The sequence below is a fragment of the Ceratina calcarata genome, unplaced genomic scaffold (genome assembly GCF_001652005.2).
Source record: "Ceratina calcarata isolate Rehan_Ccalc_2016 unplaced genomic scaffold, ASM165200v1 scaffold309.2, whole genome shotgun sequence".
NCBI classification, from domain to species: Eukaryota; Metazoa; Arthropoda; class Insecta; order Hymenoptera; family Apidae; genus Ceratina; species Ceratina calcarata.
Genome location: NW_017153455.1, coordinates 295,999 through 309,929, shown reverse-complemented (window position 1 = coordinate 309,929; position 13,931 = coordinate 295,999). Strand labels below are relative to the sequence as shown.

Sequence of the window (13,931 nt, the reverse complement as noted above, 5' to 3'; positions counted from 1 at the left end):
GTCCTCTCCACTGTTCTTTGTTTAGATTTTTATAATGGTTCTCATTGCTCAAGTTCGATGAGATTGAAAATCGAAATTCCAAATTATATATTCGAGATGCACAATTTTAGTTGAAAATAACGAGATTACATATCAACTGAAAGGTTCAATAATTCTTTTACGATGACGAATCTAGCTATAAATCCTTTTCTTCAGATAGAAGTAAGTTTAAGGATGTATTGGCTATACAGTCAATCCCAAAAGTTTATGCACTTTAGAAACGCATTTTTTAAAAAGAAATCACACGTCGGAAGAACATTGCTAATAATAAACGACAAAAAAAAATTTTCGATTTTTCCGACATTTTTCCAAGGGGTACCCCTTCAATTTCTTCCAAATTTTCGTTTTTTGCCAATAACTTCCAAATAGTAATTAAGGATTAGAATCATTTAATTAGTTTGATTGAAAGAAATTCGAGTTAACAATGGCATTTTAATTTTTAAATAAAATACACTCCAATTCTCGTTAATTGTTAACGTAGCAGTTAAAACATCTGTAATCCATATTCTGACATTAAATGATACAAGATCAAGGAAAGATTGTATTTGAATTTCTGTCAGTGTCACTCATTTTTAGTGTAATTAAGTAAGTCAATTCGTTCTAGAAAGCTTAATAGAACCACATTTTGTACATTTAATATGATTGCATATGTATAGGTGTAGAATTGCGCCTTCATATGTATAACGCATTTGTTTCCCCATTTGTTATGCGAATATATGTATGATTAAACAGATATTAAAATATTGTATTCTTTATTATCAAGAGACAAACGATTTTATGCTGTTTATAATTTTTTTACTCTTCGTTATTAAACGTGTGTACCAATATAATCCACATAAATGAATTCGTCATGTCGCAATATACAGCTTGAATTATATAGGAACATACAGATTCATTTGCTCTTTAGAACGACACCTTTGCTTTGGAGGTCTCTCTTAGCTTCCTCTATTTCCTATAAAAAAATGTATACGTTTTACAAGTTTTCTTACGAATTGTCACCAAATGTATATTCATTTTGGAACTTACTTCTTGTAATTCTACAGCAGCACTTTCACAATTATTGAACGTGAAAACTCTATATAAAATGACAATAGCTGAATACAGTCCAAATAACAATAAAACAATGAATGGAAGAACAAGGATGATTCCTCTTAATTCTATAATGAAAGACAAATTAATGCTTTCTGTAATTGCAGTGATCCATATGCTAAAGAATAAAGTAGCAAATAAGAGCCACTCCAATAGTTTAGTCATCTGAAATTTAAGATATATCGTTTTTATTGAAATTTGTTATGATCACATGAGATAGAAATGAGTAATCTATATAATAAAGTTTTTTAAATGTTAATATTATTCAAATGTATGCACTGCTCATTAAATGAAATATGGATTATGCAAAAATACTTAATATATCGAAAGCAACAACAAGTTAATAGAAATCAGTTTTAAATTTACCTTAATGAACAATATCATAGAATAGAAGACAAAGATGTATTAAATTAACTATGGAAATCGTCCAGATATTCTAATTTTAATTCTTTTCCTAAGCACTTATATTAAAAACATACATTAACGAAAAAACGAAAAAACAGTTTTTTGCAAATTACTCGTAAACTATTGATGCTAGCGAATAATTTTTACATGGAAATTGTAGATCTCGTCGTCCTCTACAAGAAAGCTCTCTTGCAATTTTCCCGTATAACTAACGGTTTAGGAGTAATTGAGGAAAAACTAAATTTTTTGCCAAAAGTTCGCCGTTTTGACGGTGGAATGGTCGGATTTTGTCAACATCAATAAAATGCCAAATAATCATGTGTAACTCATTAAATATCGAAATTAGAAGAAGAATGCACTATTTTTATTTTTAATTATAGGAAATGCGTTTTTCTAAGGTACATAAACTTTTGGGATTGACTGTATAGCCAATACGTCCTTAAGCGTATGCGCGAAACAAAAGGCTCCCTCGCGGGTGTCGCGAAAAGAACCCGAGGAGATTGACAGTGACGTTATACGGAGAAAAACGGAAGCTGCGGAGAGGTCGAGACGAGAAACGATAATCCGTCGAAATTGACACCGGTGTACCCCGGTGAGATGCAGATTTGATCTATCTGTCACGTTTGTCTGGAATATTAATTCTCGTTCGCGGCCGCCGAGCTTTTTCCACCGTGATTCTTTATGCCGATCCCCTTCCGGAATCTTTTCCTCTTCCACTTCTTCTGCCTCTCGCGTTGCGTCCTCCTCTACCTTCGACCGTCACCCTCGTCTTCGCGGACCGCCCGAGGCGAAGCGAGAATTGCTTGCGAATTGGTTGTATCTCAGGGTTTCGAGGCTCTCTCGCAGCCCTTCCGTTCCCACCTCCTCTCCCCCACGCTTTCTTTCCGGGGAAGGAAGTCAACGAGGACGACATAAAAGTGATACACTGGATCGGCCGGCGCTGCCAATACGTGGGACGATCTTCGTTTCTTACGTCCTGGCTGCTTTTCTGCTAGACTTTTCAAGGATCCAGACTTCCTTCCTTCCATTCCTAACGCGTGACGATCTTCACTTTTTCGTTACATGCTTCAAGGAATTCCTTCAAAATTAACGCCCTTCGATGCGCTCGACTGCCACGTTCCATTTTTCAACTTACACGAGCGCTCTCTCTCTCTCTCTCTCTTCTCGTTTTCTTTCTAATTTTCCTGGGCGAAAACTCGTCACAAAATGTACTTGCGGCAACTTCATTTGTCTTCTTCTTGCGGATAGAAGTTCTGCGGAGACAATTAAACTGTCACTGGTAAAGAGAAGCAGGCAAGCAGCTACGTTTCAATAATGCGGCCCGTGAAACGTTTCAAACTGCCAAGATAAACGTGTCTTCTCTTTGTCTGTTCCTCCACGGGTTGTTTCTTTCTTGAACCGGTGCGGCGTGCCGCAGCATTGGCGGATGAACTCGACCAGGTTAAAGGCAATAACGCGAGAATGTTCAAAGAAGAGCCGGGGAAAGTGGTGCAATATTTTTGGCACGCGTCACGGCTCTCGAAATTTTGTTATTTCAAGCCGAGGAACGATGTTCGCCCGCCGCTTCTTTTTCGTCTGGTTTCTTTGCGAACGAGAAGGAACAGTTAATGGGCACCGTGGTCCGCTGTTGGTGTTTGCGGTCGGACAGAGACATAAAGCCTTCAAGAATACTCTGACCAACAGCGTTTCATATTTACAGTGACCACGACGAATAAAATGTAAAATATCTGCGAGTCACAAAGAACTGCATTGGATATAAGAAGAACAGTTTTTGATCTGAACATGAATCTCATGGACGGAGAAGAAAATTTAAAATTCTATTAATTACATACATTTAATCTTTTTAATCGAAACTACAAAAGATTAAAAGAATCAGAAGATTAGAAGTACGAGGGCTGGATAAAACTTTTGTACGGGAGTTTGTGCATTGAATGCGGCTAGTTTCAATCGGTCACTCTCGGTGAGCGCGAGCTGATCCCTGATTAAAATCGCCTACAATCTGTCTACCTGGATGCGACGCCGCGTCGGCTCGCGTTGTCCCTTTTAAGTGCAACCCTTGTACGTAGGACAAAGTGCATACGCCGCATACGTTGGCTAATCGATATTTTAATATTGTCACACGCCATTCTGGATTAAAGCCCTTTGTGTGTCCGTGCACACGGTACGTGTCTGCATGTGCGTGTCTCGTTACGTCACCGACGGCAGATGTGCACCGTTGAAAAGCGAAAAGATTTCCTCGGCGAAATAAATTTTCATCTCTCATGTGAATATCAATGCCCAGTGGTTATGAATTGGTTAAAATTTTGGTAACAATTGATAATCAGTGAAAGTTAATAATATTCGTGATATCCATAACTATTCTTTATGTAATGTAATCGCATTGGGATAACATATTTCAATTTTGAAGAGCATTTAGAAGTAGAAATGGAATGCGATGCAGAACCTTGAAAGCTGTATCTAAAAATGGATATGATGGCAGGAGTGTATTCGGAAAATTATTTTGCTGAAACTGCTCCGACGAAGGGTGGCTAGGTTTCGTGTGAAATCTTCCGTGAAAGGGTTGAAAGGAAGTATTCGTAGGATGACCATGGCTTGGCTAGTCGTTAAACAATGCCGTTCCGAACAATTTGCTCGTAAACGTCGCGCGGGCCAATCTTCTCGAGCAATTTCTGAGGAAAATCGTTCGGTCACTATCATCGCGAGGCCCAACCGGAGGGCCGCGATTCGTGCAGGGCCATATTGTTCGTTTGATCCTGCGATACCCTATTGGTAGATTTAACTTTGAATCACGTACCGTTAAACGCATTAAACGAATAAAATTGTTAGACATAAAGAAGTAAGGAAGGACAATTTAGATCTCAGTAGATTGATTAAGAATTTAAACAATTCCAATTGGCATCAATTGATTTAGAAATTAAATACCCGAATAAATATTTTATTTGCAATTACTGTCGTTCGCTTTCTACTCGTTCCCGTTCACAAACCTAATAATGGAAATCTATACGTCATGATAGATGCCTTCCTCTATCGGCTGCATCTTCTGCAAGGGTGACTCATCTCTCTCTCATATAAAAAGAGGAGATTGTGAAAATCTAAAGAAATAATCCTAACGGATGGCCGGCCGCGACGTTTGCATATGAAAAGCGTTTCGCCTCCGAATCGATACACCTTTATTATACCCCAGCACTTGCTTATCTCCCGACGATGTCCTCCCCCTTTTCAAAAGTTCCGGGGGAACTCGGCAATATTTTCTACTTCCGGCGAAGAAAGCTGACGACCGAAACGCCCCAGGCGTGAAACAATATGCCAAATTTTCACAGTTATTTTGTTTCCCACCCGATGATTCTATCATTTGTGCCATGACTAGCTGCTTCCCCGAATGACGTGACAGAAATTAAGTGTTCTTCTTGTGTTTCGTGGTCTGGTCTTATTCTGGTTTTAAATCTATAATTGTGACATGTGAATTTTATATGATACATTTTTCTTAGGTACAATTTAATATTTTACTATCTTAATGTCTGAGATTCCTGTATCATTATCTATTTATGAGTTTCCTATTTATATTTTAAATCCATAAGTACGTTCAGATGTTTAATAGTAAAGCATTAACATTTCATGTTGGAACTCCGTTCAATTCTTTATATTGTGGATTATTTTAGTAACTCCATTAAACCAACTCTGTTCTATGTATCCCATCTCTAATTTATGATTAAAAAGGTTTGTGTCAAGACATGTTCCAAATTTATTCTTTTTTAATTATCAACCTCTGAAAGGAGAAAATAAAGCTTAGAAGCAACGCGTTTTATGCGGAACCAGGTTATTCGAGAGATCACGTCGCGGTACTTCCCTCTTGTCATTCCGCGAGCGTTTCTTACCGCGACGCGTAAACGCAAGCGTAATCGTGGTGAAAGGTCAGCGCGAGGCGGGCAGCAGAAAAATCCGTCGCCCACCGGCAGCCTCGTTATTCTACTTAGCACCTTGTTACACACGGCGATATGTGTTCCCATTGTGTATTGTCGCGTGGTTATATCCTATCGCTCTTATGAAGCCTGACGTCCCTTCGAGTTGTTTCTAATTTAATTTAGGATTCATTGTTTACGTGTCCCATTGTCGCCCAGCATCCGCGAGCTGTGATTCATTTATTGGACATCGGTTGTACCCGCTTCTGCATATTTCACGTCGTGCCTCCCTGCTAATACCGTGTCGCTTCAACAATTTCAACAATAATTTAAGGTGTGAATAAAAATGTGCGCACGGTATTTAATTTTAATTAGCATTGCAACACACAGTCTCGATTCTTTCTGAGAAATGTCTAACTTCTTGACTCGTTCAATTTTTTTTATGTACAAAATCATGTCGGGAAATGAGAATATTTTAAATATACGACGTACGAAAAATGTTTCGTCCGATGTAACAGACAATTGAATTTCGACGTTGACGAGAAGTAAGCGTTTAAGAAACTTAAGTAAAACGTAAGGTCTTATTCAGCGGAGGTTCAGCTTTAAGACACTCGCTCTCCCAAGCTTTCTTCGACGACAAAGATCTCCCCCTATCTCGAACAGCCATTTAATTAGGACCGCTTTTATTTTGTCGAGATCTTTTGTCTTCAGCTGACTTTTCTTCCCGTTGTTAAATCAGTCTGAAACGGCAAAATATGGGAAACCGTCGGAAACTTTTTAATCTCCCTTTAACTCGCCCTTTCGTTCGACCTGGCTAAAAACTTTCTTTAAAATTCACTACCAAGTTTTTCATAACAAGATCACGTGCTGTACGCCGATGAACACTTCGTAACAATAAAAATCGTTTATGATTAAACTAAACTAAAAAGTGACCATGTTCACATACGATGCTACTATAAATGACGGAATATTCCCACTGTCGAACCGCAAATCGAATACTTGCTCACACGTAACCGCAAACGGCAATGTACCATAAAGAAAAGATCCTTTTATTCGGAAGTCTTACACGGTACCAGGCGTTCAAGACGTTCCTCTGGAGACATAAATTTAGTCGCGATGACCCTTAACGTCCGGAATAACCAAATATGTTCCTTGAAGCCTAAGTTCGACAGCAATGGTTCGAAACAAGGGGCTGTCTGAACGTCTGTTCCGGTTCCTTTCCATCTTTTTCCTATTCCTTCGTCCGTTTTCGCCACGGAGGGTGGCCCCGAATTAATAAAATCCCACGGACACCCCGGCACGTTGTGGCGCAGCGTCTCCCGAGCGTGAAAAATGGCCGAAAATCTGATATTCCGGATTAAAAACATTGAAATTCAAAACCCGTCCCTCCCGCGGCCGCCGACAGCCAGAGAGAGGGTCGAGAAGTCGTTAAGGGTCAGTTTCAACCGGGTCTGTGGCTGAACAGATCTCCCCATACGCCTCCAGCCAAATCTTTTCAACCCCGTCCATGGGATCCGAGCGTCGTTCTCGGAGATATTATTTTTAAGCCCCCGCTCGGCCGCAATTTGACACAGCCGCGCCGTTCGAAATTCAGGATTCAATCGGTCGACTCGATATCTATCCTGATTCCGCGAAATTAAGGGTGCCCACCGGAATTGATAGCTGCCTCCTTTCCACTGTTACACGCGTTAGACACACATGTTTCGTAGCTGTATTGTCGAGTTATCCCCCGCGTTTTGACGGCTGATTTTTACCCGCTGCACCATATATCATCGGGAGTCACGGTAATCTCCTAGATTGTTTGATGTGGTCGCAACTTATCGCTGGCTTAACCATCCGTTACGGTTTTTGTTCGAGGATGAAATATCCTAGCATTATTTAAAATCTCATTGTACAATTTCTCTTGATCAATATCGACAACAAGTGGCTAAACAAAACCGTCGACTCTTAATTGTTTCAGAACCGCGATGGCTTCAATGCTCGCAATGCTCGAGAAGACTATGTTCTGCCTGGGAACTCCTGCAGCACGCGCAAAGCGTTCACGGTGCCCGTCTGTACACCTCCCCGTCGTCGTCAACGAATTCCTCGTCGAACACGCCTGCACCGAGTCCGCCGACGCCGACGCCGACACACACGCACACGCATCATCTAAGTCCGCCTAATCACTTGAACCTGAGCAGCAAATCCACCGGCAGCTCGTCCGCGGGAAACTCCTCCGGTGGCACGACGTCGAGCGGAAGTAGCGGCAGCCGGCAACCACTTCAATCGTCCGCTTCCTTGGTCGGCGACCCGCTTCACAGTTTCCTGAGGCTACCTCAACACCTCGAGCGGAGTTTCCCGCCGATGTTCAGGCCGGACTTTCTCGCCCTGAATCCGCTGGCTGGATACAGAGGCCTTCAAGAGTTGCAGACCGCTACCAGAAACCTTCAGAATCTCGGGGATCCGCTTCGCGGAATGGATGGATTGAACCTCGGCGATCCTTTGGTCCGTAGCTCATTGGACTCGATGAACAACGCTCGGAACCTGGCGAACCTGGCCGAGCTGTCGCACGGTCGCGGTTTAGCCGGCCAGGCGCATCCTCCTCCACTCGAGGCCAATCTGGATTTTTACTCGGCGCGCCTAAGGAGCCTCGCTAATCCGTCCTTAGGCGCGGCTCCTCCTAGTAGCGGCAATTCAACGACGAATTCGAATCCGCCCGCCCCGGTGCCACCAGTACCGGTGCCGAGCACCGTCCAGCAGCAACCGCAGCAGCAGCAGCAACAGCAACAGCAACCTCAACCGCAACAGCCACTCCAACAACAACAGCAACAGCAGCCGACGCAGAATCACAGTCAACCGGTGGAACCGCCTAGCCCAGCGTCGAACAATTTGACGCACAGTAATCATCAGAAAGAGAATTCGCCGCCCTGCTACAGTCAGAGTCCAGTTGGCCATCACAACAACAACAATTCGACGGATAGCGAGAAAACTAGTCCCCCAGTCGCCTCGACGCCTATAATCACTGATCTGGCATCGGAGACGACATATTCGTGCGAGGTGTGCGACAAGAAGTTTCGGTTCCAGTCGAATCTCATAGTGCACAGAAGAAGTCATCGAGATAAGGAGAGACAGTACCAGCAGGAGAACACGCAGGATGGTCAGTCGACGCCGGCCAGGTGCGAGGTATGCGAGACGGAGGTAGCAAGCTTCGCGGAACTGAGGAAACACATGAGAGACGAGCACCAGGAGAACGTGAACGCGGCCAGTCCTCAGGGGAGTTTCGAGACGGCACCGGACGACGGGTCCAGCTGCGACGAGAACATGGACCTCGACGACGTGGAGGACGGCGATATGAAGGTGAAGATGGAAGACATGGAGGAAAGCACGCCGGAGGATCTGAGCACTACTCAGGGTCAAAGCGGTGAGGAAAGTAGCGGTAGGGTGGAACAGAAGCCTGTGAGTCTGGTCGGCGATTTGATGGAGAAATTCGGATTGAACAACATAGCGCAATACTCGGAAGCTTACAGGCAGGCTCTGCAAGAGAACCATAGGTGCGGTTTCATTAAATCGGAACCACCGAATCTGACCAACTCCTTGAACAACAACAAGGAGAAGGACAGCGCTTTGTCGCCGACGAATTTTAACTCTTCGACGACGCCTAATATATTCTCCGGTCAAGGTTTTCCCAGGACGGGGCCGGACTTCTCCGGCCTCTGGCTACCGAGTCCGCACTACTTGGAAAACAACGAGTTTTGTAAAGTGACCAAGGCCACCACGTCGAGTCTGGCACTCCAGGGTCTGCCTAGTCCTCTCATAAAGAAGGAACGCAGCGGCAGGAACGACACGTGCGAGTTCTGCGGCAAAGTGTTCAAAAACTGTTCCAATCTGACGGTTCACAGGCGGTCGCACACCGGCGAGAAGCCGTACAAGTGCGAGTTGTGCTCGTACGCGTGCGCCCAGAGCTCGAAGCTGACGAGACACATGAAAACTCACGGCAGACACGGCAAGGACACGTATAAGTGCCGTTTCTGCGAGATGCCGTTCTCGGTTCCGAGCACGTTGGAAAAACATATGAGGAAGTGCGTGGTGGTGGTGCAACAGGGCCCGAAGCTGGCTATGCCGTACCCAGCCAGTCAAGAAGACGAATCTTCGTTGTCTAACAAAGACACTTGATCCTGGAACGGAAGCCTACCGCCGATCCCGCCACTGTGGCCGCACAGGCCACCCTACCCGGTGTACTGAAGAAGGGATCTTCTTCCTCGGGGCGATCCAGAAGACAGAGCAGACGGAAAGCGAATTCTGCGAGAAGAGGACGATAATGCGATACGCGTTTATGAAACGCGAACAAATGATCAACGAAGTATACTCCAGACGATCACCGATCACTGCTAAAATCAAGGTGACCTCTTAGGATTAGGAGAGGCGGTAGGTCGATCAAGGAGCAATCAACTGATCAAGAAGACCTGGAAACGGTCGTAACGACGATGAGGAGCATAAACAAGAAATACAACGAGAAAGCGGAATTTGAAGGACGACAGGGTCCTAAACGAGAAAAGGATGATAGGATATAAAGACGGAGACGGATGGTCGAGGTCCGTTAGACGATTTTAATTGAAACTAGAAAAAATGAACGAATGGTTACCATTTTGCGAGTCTCAACAAACAGCTATTTAAAGTATATCCCTATAAATAGTTATAAATAAAGACGCTATAAATATGAATATAAATATATATATACATAAAGAGTATAAATATATATAAATATAAATATATATATATTGCAAGATACAGAGGAGAATTATACAGAGTATAAATATTATACATAGGGTAACGTGAACATAGTGACTTTATTATCGCATTTGAAGATTATTTATTTAATAACGATAGAAAGATATTATACGTACTGTATAACGTAATATATGTATATACGTGTTTGCGTGGTGGAGAACCGTGTATTATGTATGTACATTACGTTATATGATATGAAGATACCGCGGACACACATAATTTTTAGGGACAAACTCGATGGCAGGAGGGATGAAGGAATCGAGAGGGGAAGACGGTAAGAAAAAAAGTCTTTTTGTACATTGCACCGATATCGCACAGCGAGTCTAGCGTCGATCGATACCGATTGTCCCTCTTTTTTTCTAAGAAAAAGGATTGGTAAAAACGAGACGACAAAAAAATGTTGAGCCGTTCCTTTCTAGAGGAAGAAAATAATTACGTGTAAGTGAATTCGATTTGGATATTTTCGCTCTGTCTGTATGTATATAAAACGCGAAACATCGATACTTGAAATCTCACCCTCGATCCTTGAAACAAACAACCCCATCGTTACGTATCGATGACTAGAATTTAGTATTAATGATGTACAGAAAAAGCCAGAAAAAGGCGACGCGTTTTCTTTTCTAGATATTAAGACTCTACCCTCGATCCTGTGTCCAAAAGTGTATCATAGCACTTTTATTGTCATTATTATCTATTATTATGTATTATTACCTATTATTATTATTATCTATTATTATTATTATTATTATTACCAGTTCTATTATTGCTTATTATTACTATTATCATTATTATTATTGATTATTATTATTCATTGCCACTATTATTAACGCGGATGCAACCATTGCAGACGCCGTATTCATTATTTTATCCCGATATTATTAAATTATTATATCGAGAAGATGTTTTTAAATGGTTAAGAAGATGCCAAAGTTGTTTAGGTTTATCGGCGCCGTCGCCCAATGTCCGCTCGAAGTGTCCATCCGATTTACATTTTCAATCTATTATTCGGAATAGAACAATTAAACAAAATATCACGGAACTAACTGATCAGAATTAACTACAACAGTATATATACGTATATATTTATTGCAAGCAGTTGAAAATAAAAAATTGGAATTATACGAAGGAACAGTATGCCGTGGTTGAAAAAGCTCTGATGGCCACTTCGCAGCCGCGGGGCACGCCGACGCTATTATTATTATAGCGCGTTTGTTCGTTGGTTATATTTATTGTCGTCGGGGCCGATCGAATCGCGCGCGGCTTTCGCAGGATCGAGGGCTTAGCTCGTTGATCCTGCGAAAATCGCCGTGAGACGCGCGTCCAAACGACGACGGTTGGTTAATTGATCCTTAATTTTTTTCCTTCTCCGTTCTTTCGTTGGAAGAATTCGAAGACTGAGGTACAATATTGTATTCGCGCGATCGACGCCACCGGCGTCGGAATTTTCCTTCACTTTATACTATTTTCCTTTTTATTTTTTTGCGTTCCATCGAACTATGTATATTTTCTGTTCCGTAATTGCCTACCGGATTATTTTGTTTCTTTGTTTCCTATAATTTCGTTTTTCTGTAAAACTCGCCTCGTTGTAAACGATTTTTCTCGAAGGGGACTGTTCCTAAATAAAAAATGATCTAGGCAATAAGTTAATGAGTAACTGGGAGTGATCGTGCGTTTCCCCGAATGCGTGCGCGTTTCTCAATTTATTGTGTGTGCGTGGATACGTTGAAAGAATGAAAGCGATAGCGTGCGAGAGAGAGAGAGAGAGAGAGAGAGAGAGAAAGATTCACGATTTTTCCTGCATACCCGGTGCGAGTATGTGCGTGTGTAAAGAATAATAAAGGGATTAAAAGGAGAAATGGAAAACTCATATCAAGATAGTTGTCTCGGTGTTAGACGTGTACGGCTCTAGGTAAAAGGCAAAAAAAAAAAATGAAAATCTCGTTATCTAGTTAAAGGAAAAAGTTTGTTAGATTGATTCTTGAAATACGTACATGCCAGGTTCCGTTTATACGATATATTGTAAATATATGGCGCACTGCCCGTAGCAAACAGAGAATGGGAGACGAATACAGGGAGGTTGGATAACCGGGCGGAGAATAAGGCAGACGAGCATAATAGTCTCGGCGTTCGAACGTGAAAATCTGAATAAAATCGTCATAATAATAATCAATCAATTGCATCAATCTTTTTCATGCGTACGTCGTTTTATTCATCGCTCATCATCGCGGGAAAACCGCGGCGCGCGACCTATTGTAGGAAGAAATAAAAGAGAAACGGGGGAACGGATTAGCATGATCGTGTGTACCTTTTATCCTTCACCAAAGCTTGCGAAAATGAAAGGAATCGCGAACGCGTTGACACGATCGGAAAGGAATTCGCTAAACGAGAAGCGCGCTTTGGTTCCACAAGTTTCTCTCGTCTTTCTTATTCGAATTCATCCCACATAGGACCAAGTTCCCTGCCTCACGAAACAAACATAGGAAAAAAAGGAAACACAGGAGAATCTCGATTCCACACGAAAATTTCGCGGCGGGCGATTCGATTCGACGGCACACGACGAAAACGAACACGCGAAAGCGATCCTTGGAAATCCCGGTGACGCTGACGAAGTTTCTTCCGCGCGGATAAAATTAATCGATTAGCCTCGTTTCGCGTGTTCCGTCTCTCATCGAGTTCCGTGGGTCGATCCCAAACGTTTCTACACAGGGTAAAAACCATCGTAAAATGATAAAAGATAATCCCAGAGGACAAAGAAAAAAAATGCGAAGAGCAGAACGTCGGAAGTATAGCGAATTGAAGTAATCTAGACAGTTAAATAAATAAAGGTAAATAATGAAGAAACAAAGAAGTATTTCCTATAATATAGTAAGCAAGGGACGGAGCCACACGCGAGATGAGAAACAGAAGTGTCGGTAGCAGGGAAATTGGATTTTTAGCAAGAAATCTTCTGATCCAGGGTAAATAAAAAAAAAAAGAAAATAATAATAATCCGAAGCTCGGTTTCTAAACACACAACGCAACTAGACTAGGTTCCACGACCTGGCAATTTTTTGAACAGTTGAAAAGTGAAAAGTAAGAAAAACCGAGGATCGACATTAAGGCAATACGAGGATGCAAGGCGTTCTCGGGCAAAGGCTGGTCAAAGTTCGCGACGCGCATTATCCTTTGACCAGGTTTTCCACGGGGAGGTCCGTTAATTATAAACATAGCAGATACGGTGTATGTCTTGTGCGATTCAAATAAACCACATTGTTTTTAAATAACCTCTGTCGTATAATTTCCATCTCCGTTCATATTCCTGTTCTTCCCGAGACAAACACTAGCTTTAATCCTTCTAGTTCGCATCGTGTATATTCTGAATATTCAAAGAATACACATTGATCATTCATTACAACTTTAATTTATTGAAACTTTGTATGAATATAAACTATAAATAATTGTAGAAGCTTATTTTATCAGATTTAATTTAGGTTTTTCTAGTGACTTTAATAGAAAATTTAACTTAAGACGATGAACTTCATTCCGTTACCTAAAACTGCATGGAAATGAAACGGAGTGTCAGGTCGCACTCTAAATAGAGCAGAAAAGGTTAAAATTAATTTTCATTCCTATAATTTTAAAGACCGGTTGCTTTATTTCATTACAGCGAGCGAATATAGCCAGAAATAATTGATTCTGTTGGTTAATTGATCGATCGGACGCGGTAGAGAAGAGTTCTCTCACGGCAGATCT

General features: G+C 41.9%; 2 protein-coding genes across 2 annotated transcripts in view; one reads left to right on the top strand and one right to left on the bottom strand.

The window, feature by feature from the left end:
- The window catches only part of Cph (BCL11 transcription factor chronophage), a 31,894-nt gene extending 20,943 nt beyond the window's left edge, over positions 1-10,951 (top strand). The window contains exon 3 of the mRNA XM_018023667.2: positions 7,393-10,951. Coding sequence (XP_017879156.1) covers positions 7,393-9,584 — 2,192 coding nt within the window. The 3' untranslated portion in view covers positions 9,585-10,951. The remainder of the gene's footprint in view (positions 1-7,392) is intronic.
- On the bottom strand, positions 775-1,607 carry LOC108624405 (dolichol-phosphate mannosyltransferase subunit 3-like). The gene is made up of 3 exons (XM_018023668.2): positions 1,495-1,607; positions 1,066-1,293; positions 775-991 (listed from the first exon to the last, which is right to left on the bottom strand). Exons 1-3 carry the CDS (start codon positions 1,510-1,512, stop codon positions 932-934), a joined length of 306 nt encoding a protein of 101 aa, XP_017879157.1. The 5' UTR covers positions 1,513-1,607; the 3' UTR covers positions 775-931.
- Positions 10,952-13,931: the final 2,980 nt, after the last annotated feature.

Coding starts and splice junctions, on each gene's coding strand:
- LOC108624405 (XM_018023668.2), bottom strand. Junction 992..1,065: donor CTGCTGTAGAATTACAAGAA/GTAAGTTCCAAA, acceptor ATTTTTTTATAG/GAAATAGAGGAAGCTAAGAG.